The sequence below is a fragment of the Misgurnus anguillicaudatus genome, chromosome 20, assembly GCF_027580225.2.
Source record: "Misgurnus anguillicaudatus chromosome 20, ASM2758022v2, whole genome shotgun sequence".
NCBI classification, from domain to species: domain Eukaryota; kingdom Metazoa; phylum Chordata; class Actinopteri; order Cypriniformes; family Cobitidae; genus Misgurnus; species Misgurnus anguillicaudatus.
In genome coordinates, this window is record NC_073356.2 from 39645129 (window position 1) to 39668108 (window position 22980).

The 22980-nt window shown below is 37.7% G+C and overlaps 1 protein-coding gene across 2 annotated transcripts in view; it reads left to right on the top strand.

Annotated features, from left to right (window-relative positions):
- LOC141351610 (poly(rC)-binding protein 2-like) overlaps window positions 1-22980 on the top strand; it is a 125013-nt gene that overhangs the window by 2057 nt on the left and 99976 nt on the right. Inside the window, exons 3-6 of one of the 2 annotated variants that reach the window (XM_073858706.1) lie at window positions 4716-4790; window positions 17109-17467; window positions 17627-17770; window positions 17896-17951. In XM_073858706.1, the coding sequence (XP_073714807.1) occupies window positions 4716-4790; window positions 17109-17213 (180 nt within the window). In that variant the 3' untranslated portion in view covers window positions 17214-17467; window positions 17627-17770; window positions 17896-17951. Of the gene's footprint in view, window positions 1-4715; window positions 4791-17108; window positions 17468-17626; window positions 17771-17895; window positions 17952-22980 lie in introns of those variants that run through there. The other variant, XM_073858707.1, reaches the window with a different exon arrangement.

The following is a 22980-nucleotide window of genomic DNA, read 5'->3' on the forward strand; positions in this document are numbered from 1 at the left end:
TGGTTCTTTTGCAATCAGCTTTTGAATATGGGTAGGTTTTTGCAAAAACACCATATTTTGAGCAAAAAGCTGAGATAATTCCATTTTTGTGACGGTCTTTTCATAGAGATCCCATTCAGAGCGATCTTTAAAACAGACACGGACATGCAGCAGCTTGCCATAGGGCAATACTTCCGGTTTTAAAAAGTTGCGGAAGGGTATTGCGAGATATCTGTAAACAAACAATGGCGGCACGTTAAGTACGCAGATTCCTAGTTTTCCTCATCTACTTTGATCAACAAACAAACAAAATGAATACTTTAGATGAGAATTCTGATTCTTATTGTGTCATGCTGAAGTTAGGTTTTCCCGAGAGATGCTCCGATCAGGATTTTTGCTGCCGTTTTGTTATCTTCGTGATCAACCGATACCGATTCCGATTTTCTTTTTTTTAGCTAATATGCAAGCTCTTTGATGACTGTAACTTTTTAAAAAAATTCTAGATAAATTAATACCACAGATATTGTCTTTGTTATATTACTTGCAGTATTTAAGTATATTATTGTGTTAATAGAGAATCAAATAAATAAGCACAACAAATATTTCTTCTGCAAAGAGATATTTAATCTCACTTTTAAAAAGGTCTCTTAAAAGTAATGAAAATTAAACACTTCACAGTCTTTATTGTATAAAATGAAAAATACACGCATTCATATGGAGTATAACAGTTCCTTAGTCAAGAGCAGAAAGTTTAAATTTGAAAAAGAGACTATAGTCTCAATATGATTTCTCCTGGTTGAATAAAGTTTGCTTAAACGCTCAAAACTTTAAAACGCATGCAAATAATTTTCAGCACTTTCGGCATGAGTATGCAGTTGTCCGCGATAGATATGTGTTTTATAGAGGGTTTTCACGACGCGTCATCAGAGCGGAAGTTGCCATATTGGAGGCACTCCGCATCACAACAGAGCACAGGCACTGATGTATATCCTGAACGTCGTCAAGGAAAATTGTTAATCATTGCCGTGTTTGAGGATGTACCAATAGGACAGATCTAGAAAAACATTTGGAATATTATCGACTTTCAAAAGTTATTAAAAACCAGGGAAAGGAATGCAAGAAAATATCAGAGGAGGAACTTGTGGTTGGCAAAGCTCAGGAAAAAGAGTAGTATTGTATTAGAAATATGATTGAAGTACATAAAGTATAAAACAAGTATGCTTCTACTTGTTGTGCTTTATTTAAAGAATTTGATTTAAACAGCCTATCACACAGACAAAATAAATGCAGCAATAGGTAATCAAAAATTCTGTCATGCAACAGAGCAGAAAACTTGGTGAACATTTTTGGCTTTATTTTACTAACACACATGAAGCATCCTCTTCTTTCTATCACACCACTACCATGTAGCAACCCTGCACCTCACACTCTTTCCTCGCCAGCGTTTTTAAAAAAGTTGCCAGCCACTGCCAGCTTTTTTTATGATTTTCACAGAAGTTTAATGTCTTATAGAAAATGTTAATCTTTTACATACAACATATGAAACAATACCTCTGCTTTTAAACAAAAAACTGTTTCCTCCTATCTTAATTTGTTCTCTTGTTATCACCTCTCAAATATGGGTAGGTTTCTTCAAAAACACCAAACAAAATTTAAGCAAAAATCTGAAATAATTCAATTTTTGTGAAGGGCTTTTGAGATCGCGTCAGTTTTGAGGATCGCTCTGAATCTGGAGTTTGAACTGACAGAGATGACGTTTTTTGTAGGCGGAGCCCAACTGGTGGCAGAAAGTTTAATGGCTTGGCTACTGATACTGTATGTGTGCATTTATGTAATGTATATGTATTGTTCTTTATTGGTAAATCAATTATTTTTACATTATGAATCGCTGAAGTACTTATACTATCATGTATTCTGTATAATATCATTTATTAAAGCAATAAACCCCGAGAAGCAGTGGGTTACCAGTGCATTTTATAACAGCTAAGGGGCGTTGTTAGGCACGACGCGAAGCCCCTTAGCTGTTATAAAATGCACTGGTAACCCAACGCTTCGAGGGGTTTATTGCGTTTATAAAATGGTTACTTCATATGCACAACGTTAGCGGGATTTTATAAAATAAAACCCAAAAAAGTTGTAATTATATTAGTACAAATATTAGTCTTCCGCCAAACAAAGTAGTTCCTCAGAATCAAGTGTGGCTGAAACAGAGCGCAGTTCCCAACCAACACAGACGCAGCAAAGACACAATGAAAATATGATTTAAGACTGTGGTGTTTATTTTATAAATCACCATTCATCTAATTTATACATTAACATTTATATCGTGCAACTGTTGAAGTGATGATCAAATATGCTTGGAAGCATGCTTAACTCTTTCCCGTCAGCGTTTTTTTTTAAGTTGCCACCCAGTTTTAGTTTAATGCCTTACAGAAAATTATCTTCTTTATATAAACATAAAATATCAAATGAAAGAACAGACCATCCGCTTTGAAACAAAAACAAACCAAAAAACATTTCATCCTACCTTCATTTGATCTCTTATCACCTCTCAAATTTTTTTATTAAAAGCGGAGATAATTCCATTTTTGTGAAGAACTTTAGTAAGAGATCAAATTCAGAGCCATGAACAGCTACTACACTGTGTTTTCAGTGAATGCGTCAGTGTTTAAGTTGGGTAAGATCGCCACCCAGTGGATAATAGCGGACGTATGAACTTGAGTTATAAAATCCTCAGACAACGTTTTCTCTTTATCGACGAGATGACTCAACAATATTTATTGACATTCATCTGGATATCGCCATTAATTGTGCAATTGTAGACAAATTAAAAATATGATTTAAGACTGTGGTGTTTATTTTCATAAATCAGTACGCAGCAACAGTGGCGCAGTGATACTTATGTAATGTGGTCTGAACCGTGAGGTTACCGGTGTATTTTATCACGGCTTAGAACGCGTTTCAACCAAACAAAATGAAGAACCAGAACTGCCCGTTTTATAATAAATATTTTATCATTTCCTGTTTTCAATTTCTTCCTTATATTTTTAGCCTACGTGTTTGTTCTAAAACTATTATGTTTACATACGAATTAATTTGTATAGGCCTGTTTATATATTATTAACACTTTACATCGTGTGTATGCTATATATATTTTTATTAGTAAACACCATAATTTAGAACAAACAGGAAGACATGGGCTGAGATAGAAGGTAAAAAGAAGTAATAGAAAACGAAAAAATATCAAAACTTTAATAAATGGTAATATTATTGATATTATGAACTCATTCAAATCTTTAATCTTTCTAAATAAATTATAAACGTAACGTGATGAAAACGCTATGAGACACACATAGAGGGATCAGACAGAACACCGGATATCTTCTCTAATTATTTTCTACTCAAATTATTACAAGATTTTCAGATGATTTCATCACTCCTGTCTGTCCAGTTGAGGGCTTATTGCAACCATAAACGCCTACATTTATCTTCAAACGGTGTCTTTGACGACGGTATACTATAAAAATGAAGGTCATCTATTTTGGCATTCCTATTCTGACACTCAACAGTACAACAAGACATTTTCTAGTGAGTTATATTGTTAGTTTCACTCGTGTCTCATTCATTTCCACTGCTTTTCTGCCACCACATTGCGTGCGTGACGTAACTGTGACGTCGACTCGCAAAAGGTCTATACTTTCCAGGTTTTATAAGCACCACCTGGTGGATAATAACACTATTACGGATTGCCGGAAAAACTGGCAATTGGCAGCGAAGCGTTTTCTCTTAACTCATTCACCGCCATTGACGAGTTATCTCGTCATTTATGAGTTCATATTTAACTAATAAATATGCCTTTCTGGACGAATTTCAAAGTGAAAGTGTATTACAGCTTTATCGAATTTATCAAAAACGGAAGTTAAAAAGAGTTAATGATTTATTTTAACTGCCTTTATGTTTGATAGTCATTCTGAGTCTGATCTCTAACATAAATTTCTTTACAAAAACGCATTTTTTTAAGCTTTTTGCTCAAAATGTTGTATTTTTGAAGAGAAATATCCATATTTCAGTGGTTAAATTAAGTAGAAAAAATAAATATATAATGAAACGTTTTTTCCCCATTTTGTTTGTTTGTTTATTGCTTGTTTGAAAGCAGAGGGTGTGTTCTTTAATGTGATATAATTTGTATGTTTATATATTTATAGAAAATAATTTTTCCTGCAAGGAATTTTGTGAAAATTTTGTTAAAATCACAAAAATGCAGGTGGGCAACTTTTCTCAAAAAGGCTGGCGGTGAATGAGTTAATTGACGAGTTAACTCGTCAGTTGTGGGGAAAGAGTTAATACATCACCACATTATTTCTTCTTTAATTCTAAAGTTTTTAATTGTAATCTTGGCAACAGAAGTATGGCAAGAATCAGCAGTGAAAGTGATTTTAACACAGACTGAGAAAGTGATTAAAAAAACGACTTTATCACCTTTTTAACACCGCTACTAAATCTGTGTACTATAATGGAGTGTATAGAAGATGTTAGCGGATGGCCAGATACATATATACTTATATTATATTAGTGCAACCAAATGCAACAACCAGACATTTTGACAACTAACTCCAACAGCTAAGTTAACATGTCAGTGTGTGTCAGGCACATATAAACTAGAACTTTTTTGTTGAAATGACTTAAAACTGCAGAATTGTTTGCACATCATTCTTCTTGTTTTCTTCTTATTTTAGTGTCCTACAAAGGGTGTTAATATCCAATATCGCCCAAGACCCACAGGATCGCATGTAGTTTTCGCGGGAGGACCGGTAAGCGTGTGTCACTGTGCTCATGTGATGCATCTGATGTGAGCAACAGTTCACAAACATGATACATGCTGTTATCCCAGGGTTAAGGTCAAACCAAATGTTTTGTTTTGTCATCAAACAGTGAAAGTGAAATTCATGCTATATACTGGTATGCATGTCATGTTATGTGCAGTACATTTGGGAGCACTTATGCATTAAAAGCATGTTAAACACCAACAGATAATAAATTTGATCATACAACACTTCTGTCTGCTTCTCGAATCTGATTGGCTGAGACACTAAACGTGTTAAAATGGCCAAATATTGCATGAAATACTGTTGATACAAATTCTTAATGCTTGACAGATGGAAGGCTGGTCCACGCAGTCAGAAAAGACACTCTTTTTTTTATGGGAAAGCGGGAAAATCATGCATACGTGAAACTAATCGCATCAATAATAATCAGTCAATTAATCAGAAATAACTATCAGAAATAACTATTTATGTAGAAAGTTTATCATTTGCATGTGTTTATAAGCCTTGCAAATGTTAATAGCGATAAAGCTACTAAAGTGATCTGTTGCACACACTAATGGACACAAACTAAAGTTGCTCTCAGCAGCTTTGTGAATAAGTTTCAGGAGGAAACTCTTACTGCTATTTAAGAGAAGTGTTAGTTATAAGAAGAAAAATCATGAGCAAACTCCATCACACATATGCCTAGTGGATCACAAACAAGTAAGAGATTATTTTTTGAGTCCAAAATTATTGAAAATCTGGTATATTCCATCTTTATATTCAGTTCAGATTGGTTTCTATATCATCTTTTTTAACATTATAGGGAAGCAGTTTTACAGTAAATACAGAGTGGCGTATGTGTTAACAAGAAACTATATACTATACACATACACACATATACACACATATACACACACACATATACACACACACACACACACACACATATATATATTTAAGCAATCACAGCCGTGATGATATAGAGCTATATCACACGACTCTGAGAGCGATATTGCTTTTATACAACAGTTCGACGGCACACGTTTGAAAAACGAAAACTGGAAAACAACAACGGAGTTATTTTAAAAGCCTCTTTGTTTGAGAACTACTTCTTCCGCCACGGATTTGAGGGCGGCCAGAATGACAGGTAAAACTTTCGGCTGCTTTGAAGCTCATAACAACTCAATGGACGGAAAAGCCGTTTCTTTATATTACTGTTTCTTGGTCACAAAGTGTAGTTTTAAGATTAGTTCAGTCGAGAATGTAGCTGTATTATATTTAAATCTGCAGTCGATTAGTAAAGATAGCACCTGTTTGAACGTTTGCTTAGTGAGATTCGGTACGAATGAGAACCAAAGCATGAGCGAACATCAGTGTTCACTCGCCCCGCTGACCACCGCCCTCTCTGGGCTACATTTCTGACAGAGATACCCCGGCTCTCATGTTGGCCTTGTTTGTTTTTGATCGTCAAAATGAGATCAAATCAGCAGTATTTGGTGTCATGATCAAACTAGTACTTGTTTTTTTATTCATATTTAGTGTCTTTTGTGTTGTTATTGTTTTGGCGCGAGGTAAAAGTTAATAAAACTACTCGTATAACGTTACTATTGCTTTCTCATTTATTCTTAACGTGATACGAGCACTCGATTATTAAGTGTGCTTGCAAAAGCACACTTATTGTTCTTCTTAAGTTTTATTATTATTATTATTTTTCCCGGGTAGATTTTTTTGGCCAGCTCTAGCGACCAGACCGTTTGACGCAGAGACACCGTTCAAACTTTAAAATGTTCGGGCAGTACCGGTGTAAGTTGCTTGAGAAGATGAAGTCACAGATCCATGTCGTTCGGCCACCATATTGGATAGAACACAAAACCTTAAAGTTTCACAGGTCACAAATTTTGTCCAAACTTCATGAAATTCCACGTACGCGATCCTTGGACCGAGCCTCACAAAAGTTACTAGAAGGATTTTTGATTTTCGGAAGCGTTTGCGCGCCACAGCCCAAACTAAATGTGCGTCAACGCCGCCAAAACAGGAAGAAGTTCAAATCTCAATATGTCTGTAACATTTATTAACCAAAATGTTTATATGAACTCTTTACTCCAATGTGAAGATGCCCAAGATAAAAAAAACATTGCAGAAACATGTCTATATTATGTTATTTTCACTTTAAAATGTCCAATTAAAACCTGTGTAAAATTAAAAAATGTCATTAGCCTTTACCAGTAGAGGGCAGCCTTTACGTTCAAACGTGTTTTTTAGACAGAATGTAAAGATAGCGGCAGCCATCTTTAGAAGCTAAGCTAACAGGCTTTTGCTCCGTGGAAAAGTTTGAATAACAATGGCGGGATGTAGTTTTAATGTTAAAATGGCAAAATGGAATTTAAAAGAGCTGTTGAGAGAATCATGTGTTCCTTTAAGAGCCACAATACAGCGAAGAGCTGAGGAAGAGAAAGCAGAGAAGCCCGGAGAAGAGGCGACAGCCTCAGACTCTGCTGCGAGCCCGTGGAGGACTCAGTAACCTCTGCTGCCACTCAAGCTTCGTATCGTATATGGACAGATTCCTGGATACATATTTTTAGAATCGTAAACTTCATCTTATTCACTATACAGTATGCGGTTTCGGACGCAAAACTGCAAATGGATTTTATATTCTGAATGCTTGAATCAACGCGAGCTCTCTGGAGAACGTGCATTTTCACATACAGGTAGGAATTATATGATTCAGACATATTTTAATCCCTTTCTTTTATTTCAGTGATATATGGCACGACAAGTTTAATTCCCTTTTTCATCAATGTAATACATTGTAAACGTATTAGTTTGTAAAGACGTCAGTTTCGCGTCCTCGGGTAGCAGTGATCGTTTGGCATCGGTATTTTAATTAATTACGAAATTTGTATTTTATTTTTAAATTGCTATCTTGTGTTTCTGGCGCATTCGCGGATTAATGACTCATTTGAGTCGTTTTCATTACAAAGTGTTGCAAATAAATGAGTCTTTTGAGTCGACTCTTTACAAAGCGAATGGGCCAAATGTTTTAAAGTGGTTCGCGAATCAGTTTGAAAGAATTGTTCAGATCGCTTCAAACACGGAATCGTCCGAAGCTGTTTTACTCGTAACCTATGTAGAAACACGCAGAATATAACCAGTGTTGGGTGACGTGGAAATGAATTTACCAATCTTTTAACTAAAAGCAAAACTTCACACATGTACCCGCCATTACATACGCGCGACCGCCGACCTGTTCGTCGTCAGACACAGTTAAACGCGTGCAACCTCCAGAAACACTGTAGCACAGATTGAAGAAAATCCATCGATGATTGACGTCTGATTCGCTGTTTAATGTACTGTATGATGTAAGTGATTCTCACAAAACACACGTGACATGACAACGTAAGAAAACATGAGTTTTGTCTAAGTGTAAACTGTCAATGTCCTCAGACCATCTTAGGAGATTCCAACTTTATACATATACAAAACTGTTGTCAGTTTACTTGTCTGATATTTCAGCTACAAGCTACATTTTTCTGTATACTGTTGGTGTATGTTGCAGTTTTACACATACTGTAGAAATGCCCTTCATAAGTATTCTTCTGTTTGCTGTGGAGTCAAGAAATGTCTAAACATTAAAAGATGAACATGAGACAAAAGTACAGAATCTGTCGCATTATTTTTTTTAATGGGCACTGAGCTGTGTCCTGATTGTTTACACATGAAAAGCATAAAATATGTAGGATCAGTTTGATTCACTTATGTGCATTTGTGTACAATACACATAAGTCAGCATTTAATGCTGTTGTTCTTTGTTGTTAAAGCATGTATGTGTTGAAACATAAACAAAGGTTAATAAAATGTGACATTCTAAACTTCTGGTATACTGATATTTATCTTACCAATTTCTGGTCTCCACATCAAACAGAAAAATCTTGTCTTTATTGTTCTGATACTTATGGAGGGCACTGCGTGTGTGTGTGTGTGTGCGTGTGTGTGTGTGTGTGTGTGCGTGTGTGTGTGTGTGTGTGTGTGTGTGTGTGTGTGTGTGTGTGTGTGTGCGCGTGTGTGTGCATATATCTAGATTTATTTTTTCATGAGTAACTAGTAACTCGCTACTTGAGTATTATTTTCATTGCATACTTTTTACTTCTACTTGAGTAATTATTTATTTAGTTACTTTAACTTCAGTAAAGTTTTTGGCTACTCTTTCCACCTCTGTTAAAATCTTCATGAATCTAGGCTGAGTTTGCCACGTTGAAGCCTAAATAATCAGACAGATAGTAAGTTAATCGCCCATCGCTCACAGCCCAGCACCTGCATCACTGCATGCGTATCGCGCTGACAAACATACACCTGATTTTACTGCCCTGACGAAATCTAAAAGTATAATTTCTCTTATTAGAAGCTAGCCTAATGTTTGCCAGCTATTAAAATGGCGGTTATAGTTTAAATAGAGGTCGTGAAATAATTAGCATTGACAAAAAACTGCATAAAACAATGTTATATTCCATATTATAAACTTTTGGTTATGTGTACTTAAGTGAGTAAATAAGTTAACCGCAAAAACTAAATGTGCGTCGACGCCGCCAAAACAGGAAGTAGTTTATCTCAGGAACGCTTTCACGTATTGAAACCAAACTTTGTACATGAACTTGGGACTCCAATGTGAGGATGCACAAACTAAATCGGCGGCACCAGAGCAAGCACACTTTTGCAGTTCGTCCCGAAATGCATTTTCTAGTTATTATTAAACTTCGTTTTAAATGAGCAATCTTAACAGTAGCTTGCAGAAAACTGTTAATTGTGTTGCTAAAATATATACGACGTTATCATGAATGAACTAAGCTATGCAGGCTGAAGCTATTTTTAGCCGTATAGTTAGCTGTTTCACTTAAGTTCATTGTATTTGAAGCTCAGTGCTCTGTTATTTTGAAATGACAATTAATCACTATCAACACTGTAGCAAAATATAAATGACATTTTGACTAGCCATGCAGTGTATGATGCTTAAACAGGCAGGTGGATTGGAGTGCTCCCTATTAACTGAGATTGTTATTAATATTTTCAAAAGTTTTGCTTCCAAAATATATAAATACATTTAATTATGTATTACAATATACATATGACATGATAAAGCACATGAAACGTTTTTGAAATTATATTCTGTAAGGCTTGTTTTATTTGTCAAAGAAAGGGAGTGTGATTTCTAGATAACGTTATGTATAATGTTTTGAAAACTATTGTGAACCTGTGCTTAAGTCAAGTTTTTATTACACTTAAACTGATAAATTATTTAACAAATAAATCTTGAAATGAGACTTACTGCTCTCAAATCCTGTTATTTCATTTGATGCTAAAGGAAATTTTTTGTTTTTAAGGTTTTAGGCTTATGATAATTTTAATAGACATCAGTGTCTGATTTATTAATGTCCTTCTATTCATTGATTGGTTAGCCAAGAGAGTTATTTCACATAATTTGAGTTTTGTGACAAAAATGATACGGCCATAATAAATCGCAGTACTTTTGTACTTAAAGGGACACCATGAAACTTTTGGCCACTAGGGGGTGCTAGACACGTATTTTTCACTTCTAGCGCCCCTAGAGACCACAAGCGCCGCAGCACTGTTGCAAAGGAAAGGAACTGGCCAACCTTAAAACTAAACTAAAAACTAAACATTTAAAATGCTAAACGATCAACATTTTGAGACAACAGTGAGAAACGCAGTCATGTTACAACTTTCTGATGAGGAACTCGTCGTGGCAGAAGCCATTTCTCAATCTGAAGGTTGCAGCCTCCGGATGTCGTATTTCTAATACGTCATCAAGACTGTCTTATTTCACAATATTAACAATTACAAAGTTGACTATTATACTTAGTTAATCGTAAATTGTTGCAGTATGCTTATGACTTGCGAATGTAATGCTCAGTTTACCTTAATAACCCAGGCTTGATGACGTGTGCAGCCTGCATATTTGACCTCCGGAGGCTGCAGCCTTCCAATTCAGAAACGACCAGACGTATTTCCTTGCCTTTTTCCAAACAAATATTGTTGCATCCTCTCTCTCTCCCTCGCCACCAGGATTTTCCGCAATGGCGCTCGTTATTCCTCTTTTTTGTGTGAAAATCGCTCCAAATCCAAGTAAACCGATGCGTTTAGGTCTGCCGCTTTGTAATACGTCACGCGAGTGACAGCGGAACGCAGCAAATGAGGAAGAGAGAAGAGAGAAACGCTCGGATCTGATTGGTGAATGAATAGGGTTTGGTTTTACACTGTGAGCAAGTTTGAGTGCTATAGCATCCTGGATTGTAATGTAAATATCATAGACACAGTAAAAAGAAAGGTAAATACGTGAACACAGCATCTGAATACAGGGAACTATATGCAATATAATCGCCGTAATTTATAAAGAACATCGCATTTATGTATGAATCAACAGTTTATATAAAAAATTGCCTTAAAGGGGAATCGAACCCGGGTCGCCCGTGTCATAGGTCCGTGACACTAAAGACTGTGCCACAGAGTCACATAATAGAAACTGCTCTCCACACTCCTTAAGTAGCCTCCAGCAAAATTCACGTTAAAAACAAATTGTGTGGAGGAAGTGACGTATGCCGTAAAGCAGTCGAATTTTGTAGTTTTTTTTGTGCTCTGGTTACTACCACAAACCCTAAGTTTTAAAATACGAGTAAAAGTGATACAGACCCCGTCAGGCTATGGTAGACATGTCATTCAACCTATTTAAAGTCGATGTACTATCACAAGGGTCTTGAAAATGTATTATGAAGGTTGAAAAATTACATGGTGTCACTTTAAGTACATTTTGAGGCAGATACTTTTGTACTTTTTCTCAAGTAAAAATTTTAAGCAAGTACTTCTACTTTTACTTGAGTAATATTTTACCCTGGGTATCCTTACTTTTACTCAAGTACACGATTTGTGTAATTCGTCCACCACTGATCTTGCGTTATTGGAAGACTTGGCAAATAATCCATTCCACCGGTAGCGCGTTTTCAAAGATCGCGCCAATGATGCTGGTTATATGCTGCTGTCCAAGGTGGAAAGTTGTCTGTCCTCCTCCAGTTGCACTCGTTTCACGTCAGTGTGCTGTGATGCGTTTTTTTTTGCTGATAATTTAATGTCAAACCACTTTTTTATTTCTGGAAGTGTTCTCTCCTCATATTCAATGGAATTAAACTCACTGGTAACATGTTCCCATGCAGATTTGTTTTCTTTTGTTAGTCATTCCTCTCGCACTAAGTAAACCAAACAGGATGTGTTATTAGGATTTAACCTCATCCACCAGTAACACAATTTCTGTGTCTGTAAAATTTCTCTTTTACGCTCTTTGTCATTATTGCGATTAGGGAAAAAGCACAACCACGTGACATATAACGGGAGGTGTTGTCACCATATATGGTTCATTGGAGGCGTTTCGGAATGCAAATGATTATGAACGTGCACGAGCATGGTGCTTAAGATCAAGTGGGATTTATCATCAAGGATTACTTACTGATGTGCGTACAAACCACGTGCGCATGTTTGATAAATCTCGATTTTTTTGTACTAGGGCAAATTCTAAATTTCATTCGTAGGTACAAATATAGAACATGTTCTACGCAATGTTGATAAATGAGGCCCCAGGAGTTTTGTTTGGACAGATAGGTCTCTGTCTTCGACTCTCTTCCTGAGCCTGGCATAGGCTCTGCTGGCACAACTCAGCCGGTGGTTAACCTCAGAGTCTATGTCAGCTTTTGTGGAAAGAAAGCTGCCGAGGTAAAGGAAGTGGTCCACGTTTTCAAGTGTGGTGTTATTCACTCTTAAGGCCAGTTCACACTGGTCAGACAACTACCAACTCCATCAGACACCAACAGACAACCACATTCTAAAGTCTCATTGACTTTGATCCAACAACTGCCAACAGGGGTTTCACACAGTCTGTTGGAGTCTGTCTGACCAGTGTGAAGTGGCCTTTATGGTTGGCTGGGTTGCTGACCGGTTGGGTGGAGGTTGATATAAGACCTGGGTCTTCTTGATGTTTAGCTTTAGGCCCAGGGCTCTGTACGCCTTGGCAAAAGCATTCAGAATGCCCTGAAGGTCTTCTGCGGAGTGTGCAGCAATGACGTTATCATCCGCGTACTGAAGCTCTGTAACGGTGGTGTGGATGATTTTACTCTTGGCCTTGAACCTATAAAGGTTAAAGAGTCTGCCATTTATGTACACGATTGGAATGCCTTGTGGCAGCTCCTCACCCATGAGTGGAGTATGGCTGCAATAAAGATGGCAATCAGGGTGGGTGCAATAACACATCCCTGTTTAACTCCTGTTTCCACTGTGAAAGGCTCAGACTCAGAGCCATCATTGCTGAGCACTGTGAGTGACTGCCATCATGTAGGAGTCTCAGTATTCTGATGTACTTGTCATGACAACCATGCCTTGATAGTATACTCCACAGGGCGTGGCAGTCTACCATATCAAAAGCCTTTGTCAAATCTATAAAGGCCATGCACAGAGGCTGCCTTTGTTCACGGCATTTTTCCTGTAGTTGCCGTGCTGTGAAAATCATGTCTGCTGTACCTCTGGATGGACGGAAGCCAGATTGTGATTCTGGGAGTATTTCCTCAGACAGTGGTAGTAGTCGATTTGCAAGAACACGAGCAAGGACTTTACCTGTCGTTGACAGGAGTGAGATACCCCTGTAATTTCTACATTCAGTCTTGTCACCCTTCTTGAATAGTCACTATTAGAGCATTCCTGAGCTCTGAGGAAAGTTCTTCTTTTTTCCCAGACTTTGAGGAGTAGGGCATGAATGTGATACAAGAGTTCCAGTCCACCCTCCTTTAAGATTTCAGCTGGGATACCATCTGGACCAGGAGCCTTGTTGTTCTTAAGGCTCCTGATGGCATTTCGAACCTTTGTTATAGTTGGAGGTTCCCCCATGTCTTCTCTAATAGGTCTTTTGGGGATGTGTTTGATAATGTCCAATTCAGTTGAGCTGACCCTGTTTAGGAGTTCTTGGAAATGCTCCTTCCATCGGGCATTAATGGACTCGTTCTCCTTCAGTAACTTCTGACCTTCCTTTGTACGCAGGGGGTTTAGGCCATGGCAGTGTGGACCATAGATAGCCTTGGTAGCACTTAAAAAACCTCTGGTGTCACCAGAGTCTGCCATTCTCTGTATTTCAAGAGCCCTTTCCGTCCACCAAGAGTTTTTTAGCTCCCTTACCCATCTCTGGACATCTGCCTTGGCTCTGGAGTGAGTCAACCTTTTGGCTTTGCAGGTTACATCATTTTGCCAGGCACAGAAGGCTTTCCTTTTCTTGGAGATGAGTTGTTCTATCTCTGTGTCATTCTCATCAAACCAGTCGTGGTGTTTTCTGGGCTTGTACCCAAGAATGGTTTTGCAAGTGGCAAGGATGGTAGACTTTAGCAGACTCCAGTGCCCATCAATGTCATCAGGGTTTTTCTGTTGAAAACTTTCCCCAAGAGCAGCCTGAAGTTGCTGCTGGGTGGCAGTTTCATCAAGGCTGTCAAGGTTCAGTCATGCTTTTTTTGCATTCTCCTCTTCCTCTTGAGTCTAATTAACATTTTAGAGTGGATAAGGTGATGGTCTGCCCAGCAATTATCAGTGTTGACCATGGCCCTTGTGATATTTAAAAACCTTGTGAACTTTAAAAACACATCGCATATAGCGTCCATGTGCGCGAGGACTCGAGTTTCCGTGTAAAGCGCACTGTGTGGAATTGCGTTGCATGTAAACAATATATGGAATCATATTACAGCACACACTTAACTCATTCACTGCCAGCCTTTGAGAAAAGTTGCTCACCTGCATTTTTGTGATTTTAACAATTTTCACAAAATTCCTTGCAGGAAAAATTATTTTCTATAAATATATAAACATACAAATTATATCAAATGAAAGAAAACTTCCTCTGCTTTCAAACAAACAATAAACAAACAAACAAAATGGGGAAAAAACGTTTCATTATATATTTACTTTTTCTACTTAATTTAACCACTGAAATATGGATATTTCTCTTCAAAAATACAACATTGAGCAAAAAGCTTAAAAAATTCCTTTTAAAAAACGCAATTTATGTTAGAAATCAGACTCAGAATGACTATCAAACATAAAGGCAGTTAAAATGAATCATAAAATCTTTTTAACTTCCGTTTTTGATAAATTCGTTTTGGCGCCATCTGGTGGATAAAAGCGGTATTCACTTTGAAATTCGTCCAGAAAGGCATATGTTAAATATGAACTCATAAATGACGAGATAACTCGTCAATGGCGGTGAATGAGTTAAAAGATCCTACAGTGCAGCCTTACTGAAAGTTTCCATGAAGGATACGAATGTGAATGACTGTATTTAACACTGTACGACATGTAACAGTTATCCGCCATTACGCGAGTTCATGTATCCTTGTTTGTAAACAATGCGAACGTTTTTTATTCCGAAGCGTGCAGCCTGCTGAGCTTGCTTATGTAGGCTGATCTGCACAAGCCATTAGAATATTACATGATATTTATCATCATTAATATTTGCTAAGTTACTTACTTCAGAAATATATCCTCCTCCAATGCGTATTCCATTGTTCTTCTTGGGTAACGTTAATGTTAAAGATAAACGCTTCTCTTTCTCAATGTCCAGACATAAATGAAGATATTCCTCACGTGTGTGTATAAAGTTTATCATCAGCATGTGGTAAAGTCTTCAAATCTGATAAAACTCCACACTTTGTTTGTGATTGTTTGAAATGTTTGTCTGTTCATTACCATGTGAACAGCGGGTACAGCCTGTGGGTGTGACCGCATTAAAGATAATGAAGTCAGTCAGGAAAAAACAGTACTCTCTTTATTTCAATGCAGATTATATAAACAGGCAATATTTGTTTTTGATTAAAATTAGCTTGTTTAAAAGTACACACTTCAGGCTTTCTTTGGATATGTGTATCATGTTTGTGTGACGATGAATTCGCAGAGTTTCAATTGATTTTTGTAACGTGTTTAGAGAGACAGCTGGCGGAGACAGAAATGTCTGAATGTGCACCCTGTTTATTTTCCTTATTTGACAAAACACAAAGATCTGTTGTTAGTGTAAATGTATACAAAATAAAGAAGACCCTTCACAGTTTTAAAAGATATCAAACACGTATTATTTATGATGGTGTATTTTAAGCTGATTCTGCTATAAGGAGAAAACACAGCAAAATGCAGCGCCGTTTTTTAAACTCCCTTAAACTCATCATTTCTCATTTCTGCTTCCCTTTCCCTGCTTTGCACTAAACATTTCTGATGTCCATCTAGAGGAGCCAATAGTGATCGAGTCAAAATAAGATTATCATTATTATTTAGAAACTTACTTTTTGTTATGTTTTCATAAGATATTTCAATTGTGTGGCATCACCTGGACTTTTGTATGCAGCTGTCAGCGGCCGAACGGACAGAAGCGCGCGTCCGGACAAATTTTTGGGCACAAGTCCATGCGACTGATTAAAATTGTCGTCGAGTGAAATGAAAACAAAATGCTGCCAGACGTCGGACTTAAAAGATGACGGGGTGTCATCTATATCAATTTCTGTTTCTTCCTAAGCCATGTTGCTGACCTTCAGTTTAAGCTGCTGGTGATTCAAGCGATGTCTGTGTGACTGCGGTGAAGCACAAGTGACGCTGTCACAGAGTAGGTCATATACTGAATAAAATAAAAAGAACAGCATCGTATGAATATCCCCATCATTTTTGTACCGTGAAGTATCGTACTGAGATGTATCGTTACATCCTTATTGGTGTAATAAAATAAAAAGAAGCAAAATACCAAACTATATTGGTATTTTAATAATGTAGTCTGGTTTCCCATTATTTTTGGGCATACAGTATAAGCAGCAATTCAAATATTCGATATAATAAGTTTCTGGTTGCAGCTTTTTATTGAAAGATTTGTTTTTATGAAATTCACCATCTAATTCACTTCATTCTCGATAAAAAAAGGGAACGCGGCGCACACGTCACTATGGCAAGCAGCAGGTGTCCGGCTTGATGGCTCCGTCTTTAGCTTTCCCCCTCGACTGCAAGCGGCAAACCTCGCTGATCGGCCTGCACAGCGCCAGATGATCTTGAGCACACTTCTTGTGTCATTCTTCTTTAGTGATTGCCAAGTGGCTGCTCTTACTGGAGGGCGCGACTTTTTTTGCTTGAGTGGCTATATTGAGCGTTTTGACCCCCCCCCCAATTCATAGCAATGCTAGTGCTTCATATTTGTACATTTTATATCTTTGATTAAATCTGAATCTGAATGTTAATGGTATCTTTTTTTCTCCACAGCTAACAAGATTTCTTCAAGATCCTTTGAATCCCAGTAAGTCACTGGTAGCCAGCCAATTCTACTGCCATAATTCCTTACACTGTCGGAGAACAGGCCAATATTAAAAGGCAATTTGCAGCAATGTCCGGTTTCCTCAATGTAATCGGTGCAATTGACTGCACTCATATTGCTATAAGGGCTCCATATGTAGATGAATTCATTTATGTGAATCGCAAACATGTGCATTCAATAAATGTGCAAATCATCTATAATGTCGCGGCACGGTGGCCTGGTTCTACACATGACTCTTTTATTCTAGTGCACAGCAGTGTAGGAAATAGACTTGGAGCAGGTGCCGTTCGCGATGGCTGGCTCCTGGGTAAGTAAATGCATATAATTGTTTTGAGATGACATCAGACTTGACTTACACAGAGTGTCATTTTTCTTTAGTGATTGCTGATTGGTTGCTCTTAATAGAAGGCACGACTTTTTTGCTTTATTGGCTATATTGAGTGTTTTGTCCCCCCCCAATTCATAGCAAAAATTAAAGAAATCCGGCAGGCCTCGGGGGGCAGAAATTGGCATTTCGGACCAGGTCAAGGGGTCGACTGAGTCCCGGCGGGTGACCATAAATGATTCACCCGTCCGCATTAGTATGGCCAATCACATTATAAAGACAGAGGTAATGCTCCTCCTCTCATCTTTGTCAAGTACATAACAAATTAAGTTTTGTGTTATGCGTTGACATTTCTGAAGCGTGTTTATATGAATGGCAGATATTAACTGTGAAATCTTTTGTGATTTCAGATGAAACTCCGAGGCTCCACATGAAAAAAAAATAAACCATATTTCCTAGACTATAAGTCTCACATTGTTTTCATTTGTTTGGCTGGCCCTGCGACATTTATTCAGGTGTGATTTATATATGAAATGTAACATGTTTTTAACAGGCATGAAAACGGGTCAGGGGTGAAAAAGGTGAGAAGGGTGCTCGAGGGGCGTTGTGGCCTCTGTAAACATTTGACTAGTAACCAAAACCATGTTTAATTAAATGGGTTGATAAATGTGGAAAGCTGTAATAAGTAGCATTCCCTTAATTTTTTACATCTGCAATAATTTTATTTTGCCATAATCAGACCATCAGTCGCAAGGCCATACAATTTTAAGTTGTGGACCTGAAGGCCTACATCTAATTTAAAATGACTTAATGTAATTTAACCAGTACTATATTGTAAAATTATGGTTTTTGAGGTATGGGTTGAATAATTTTCAGATAAGCAAAAAAATGATGTGGAAAAATAAAATAAGAACGAATCAAGAAATTACAAGCATATAAAATTGAAAAGAACAAAGTAGTGTAAGGTGCCACCCACTGGCCCAACAACGGAATCCGATGGCGTGGTGAAGGATTCACGTGTTCTTTCCGTCCGTAGCGATTCTAGAAGAATAATTCCATTTATTAGGGTTTAATTTATTTCTCTGATCTCTGTGGTTAAATTATAATCTGACTCCAATTTATATGTTATCAATATTATTCTGATGCTGATCATACTTAATATAATTATTATTATATTTATTTAGAATAAATTATATTCACAGAGAATAAGGTGTAATTTTGAAGGTGCTTAGGCAATTCCATACAGCTGGGGATAGAGGCAATCTCCTTATAACTTAAGTTAAAGTTAGCGGTTTCTCCAAAACATATTGAAAATAAGAGGATCCATCTATGTTTTAGGTTGAAGCAATTCTCCATCCAACTTAAAACGGGGAGGCAATTACTATAGTAATATTTTCAGTAGAGGCAATTTTCCTAATCTATGCCGCCTCCAGTTTATTTATCTAAACCCTGAAAATATAAAAGATTTGACAAGTTTTGAAATCAATAAAATTAACAATTTTGCCAGGCAGGTTACACTTAAATCAATCATTTGGTTATTCAAATCAATCAATTAAAAATATCAAACCATTCACTAAAAGATCAGCATAGATTGTGTGGTGTGCAATACCTGCGAGTTGTCATACACGAAATGCTTCTCGCCCGATGTGCGACCCCTACCCGGCTAGCCTTTCAAGGTATGTGCAAGCAAATACAAAAATTAAAAGACAGTCAATGCTTATGTAAACCCTGGTTGGATAAGGATTTAAAGTTGGATATGAAGATGAAATCTGACGCATTTAGCTTCAGTGTTAAAGCTGTCTGTGGTTCTATATGGGCTATAATGGCAATCATTTAAAAAAATATGGGAAAAAGAACTATAAATTAGTTCATTTTTGGAACTGTGAACTAGTTCAAAATTTTGAAATATGAACTATGAACTGAGCTAGTTTATTAGGGCCCGAGCACCGAGGAGCAGGCCAGAATGGCCTGCACCGAAAGGTGCGAAGCCCTATTGTTTTTGCTCGGATTTATTATTATTAGGGCCCGAGCACCGAGGAGCAGGCCAGAATGGCCTGCACCGAAAGGTGCGAAGCCCTATTGGTTTTGCTCGAATTTATTAATATTTTTTTTTTTTTTTTTTTTTTTTTTTTAACACTTTTGGGCATTTTGGGTGCCTTAACATACTCGAAAACTCTTGAAATTTGGCACAGACGTCAGAGTCGTCCGTCATTGCGAACGGGCAAAGGCTGGAACACGGGCGTGGCACGGGGGCTCTGTAGCGCCCCCTGTAATGCAAAATAAAACATTGATGCACAGATCGTGCAAACATGTACGCACATGTACGAGAGTTGGTACGCATATAGATCTCATCGACCCGAACAACTTTCGCCCTCTAACATTTAAGCTCCGCCCAACAGGAAGTCGGCTATTTTGGATTGTTTAAAAAATGCATGCGTTGAACTTTTGAATACTCCTCCTAGAGGATGCATGCGATTGACACCAAAAGTGGTGAACATGATGTCGAGACATTGGACTTGCTAAATTGCGAAGGGATTTTTGATATCTCGAACGGTTCTGCCATGGCGAGCCGACAAAGTTGTGGCGAAATCAGAGAAACAGGAAGTGTCTAATATCTAAAGCAAAAAATTTCTTATTGTAATGACACGCGGGGTGTTTGTTTGTCTGAAGATTCCGATCGCATCGATGTGCCTATTGTGAGTCTCGGGTATAGCGCCACCACCAGGCGCCAGGAAGTGTGTCAGTCACAAAGCTGGATTTTTTTGAAAGTTCCATGCAATGTTCTTTTAAATACTCCTTCTAGGATTTTCATGCGATTGACACCAAAAGTGGTCACCATGATGCCGAGACATTGTAGATGATAAATTGCGAAGGGATTTTTGATATCTCAAACGCTGTTCCCATGGCAATGCGTCAAACTTTACTTTCATTTTAAAGGCATATTTAAGCCTTTCAGTTCCATACAGTTAACTTTTAAATACTCCTTCTAGGATTTTCATGCGATTTACACGAGAAGTGGTCAACATGATGCCGAGACATTGTAGATGATAAATTGCGAAGGGATTTTTGATATCTCAAACGCTGTTCCCATGGCAACCTGTCAAACTTTACTTTCATTTTAAAGGCATATTTGAGCCTTTCATACAGTTAACTTTTAAATACTCCTTCTAGGATTTTCATGCGATTGACACGAGAAGTGGTCAACATGATGCCGAGACATTGTAGATGATAAATTGCGAAGGGATTATGATATCTCAAACGCTGTTCCCACGGCAATGCATCAAACTTTACTTTCATTTTTACACATATTTAAGGCTGACAGTTACATGCTGTGAACCTTTAAATACTCCTCGTATGGGATTCATGCGATTGACACCAGAAGTGGTCAACATGATGCCGAGACATTGTAGATGATAAATTGCGAAGGAATTTTAGACATCTCGAACGCTGTTCTCATGGCAACGCGTCAAACTTTACTTTAATTTCAGGCATGTTTAAGGCTCTTGGCGTGCTTAGTTGAACTTTAAATTTGGCACACACATCCAGAGATGTATAAGTACTAAAGTACTAGGGACCCAGACTTGAGTAAAAGTACAAGTGCTCTATGAAAAAAGTGAGCACACCACTTAAGTGGAAGTACTGAAGTATTAAACATGTTTTGTACTTAAGTATTGCAAGTAGTTTATTTTAAAATATACTACTCAAGTACTGAAAGTAAAAGTACAAGTATTGTGTAATGTAGTTATTAAAGAAAACAGTCAAAAGTTTGAATATAATATTGTTTATATTATTTCAAATGTTTAAGCTAAAGGACACTCACAATTGCTTTGGCTGTAGCAGGAGTACAAGGACAGGAATGTTCAGATTAATTTAACTAATATGGCAATAGAGAATTCAGAATTAATAAAATATTAGTCGATGTAATGGTAATAGGTAAAGGTACAATATGTTTCAATGTATTTAGGTTTCCTTCTTTGGCGCACACTCGCCCTTTCTCGCGAATTCTCTCTCTCTATCTGTCTCTCTCGTGCACTTTGGTTCTCTCTTCACTTCACATTTGTCCACAACTGCGGCTCATATTTGTGAGTGAGAGGGAGGGAGGGGTCCGCTCTTCACTATCTCCTATTGGTTTAGACCACAATCTGTGTGTGTTTCTAATGTGTATCACCGCTCCGGCAATGATAATGTAGGTTTGGAATGATTCGTAACATTTGAGTGTAACGAGTAACTATGCAGCACATAAAAAATGTATTGGAGTAAAAGTATTAAACTCATCGAAAATATGTACTGAAGTAAAAGTGGAAGTAGGAGAAAAAAATAATACTTCAGTAGAGTACAGATACTGCCTATTAGTACTTAAGTACAGTAGTGAAGTAGTTCTACTTCGTTACTATACATCTCTGCACACATCAGAGTTTTCGGCTATTAAGTGTTGACAAAAAGGTCAGACATAGGCGTGTCTCTTAAGTGGCTCACTAGTGCACCTGTTTGTCTAAAATGTGGGGTTTCTTTTACCTACAGTCCCCAAATGGCTCAGAAACAACATTAAATAGCCCACTGATATTTTACCCACTTGATGCCCTTGCCCACCGTGCATCGTTTTCTCGGACGCACCGTGTAGCGGTAAAAAAACGTGCGAGGGCCCTCCATTGCTGCTTGCAGCTATATTTATTATTATTTTTTTTTTTTATTTTTTTTATTTTTAACACTTTTGGGCATTTTGGGTGCCTAAACATACTCGAAAACTCTTGAAATTTGGCACAGACGTCAAAGTCGTCCGTCATTGCGAACGGGCAAAGGCTGGAACACGGGCGTGGCAAAGGAGCTCTGTAGCGCCCCCTGTAATGCAAAATAAAACATTGGTGCACAGATCGGGCAAACATGTACGCACATGTACGAAATTTGGTACCCATATAGATCTCATCGACCCAAACAACTATCGCACTCAAACCTATTAGCTCCGCCCAACAGGAAGTCAGCCATTATGGATTGTTTCAAAAATGCATGCGGTGAACTTTTAAATACTCCTTCTAGGGGATTCATGCGAATGACACCAAACGTGGTGATCATGATGTCGAGACATTGTACTTGCTAAATTGCGAAGGGATTTTTGATATCTTGAACGGTCCTGCCATGGCGAGGCGACAAATTTGTGGCGAAATTAGAGAAACAGGAAGTGTCTAATATCTAAGGCAAAAAATGTCTTATTGTGATGCCAAGCGAGGCATTTGTTCGTCTGAAGATTCCGATCGCATCGATGTGCTTATTGTGAGTCTCAGGTATAGCGCCACCACCAGGCAGCAGGAAGTGTGTTAATCATGAACTTTTAAATACTTCTTTTAGGGGATTCATGCGATTGACACCAAACGTGGTGAACATGATGCTGAGACATTGGACTTGCTAAATTGCGAAGGGATTTTTGATATCTCGAATGGTGTTGCCATGGCGAGGCGACAAATTCATGGCGAATTCAGAGAAACAGGAAGTGTCTAATA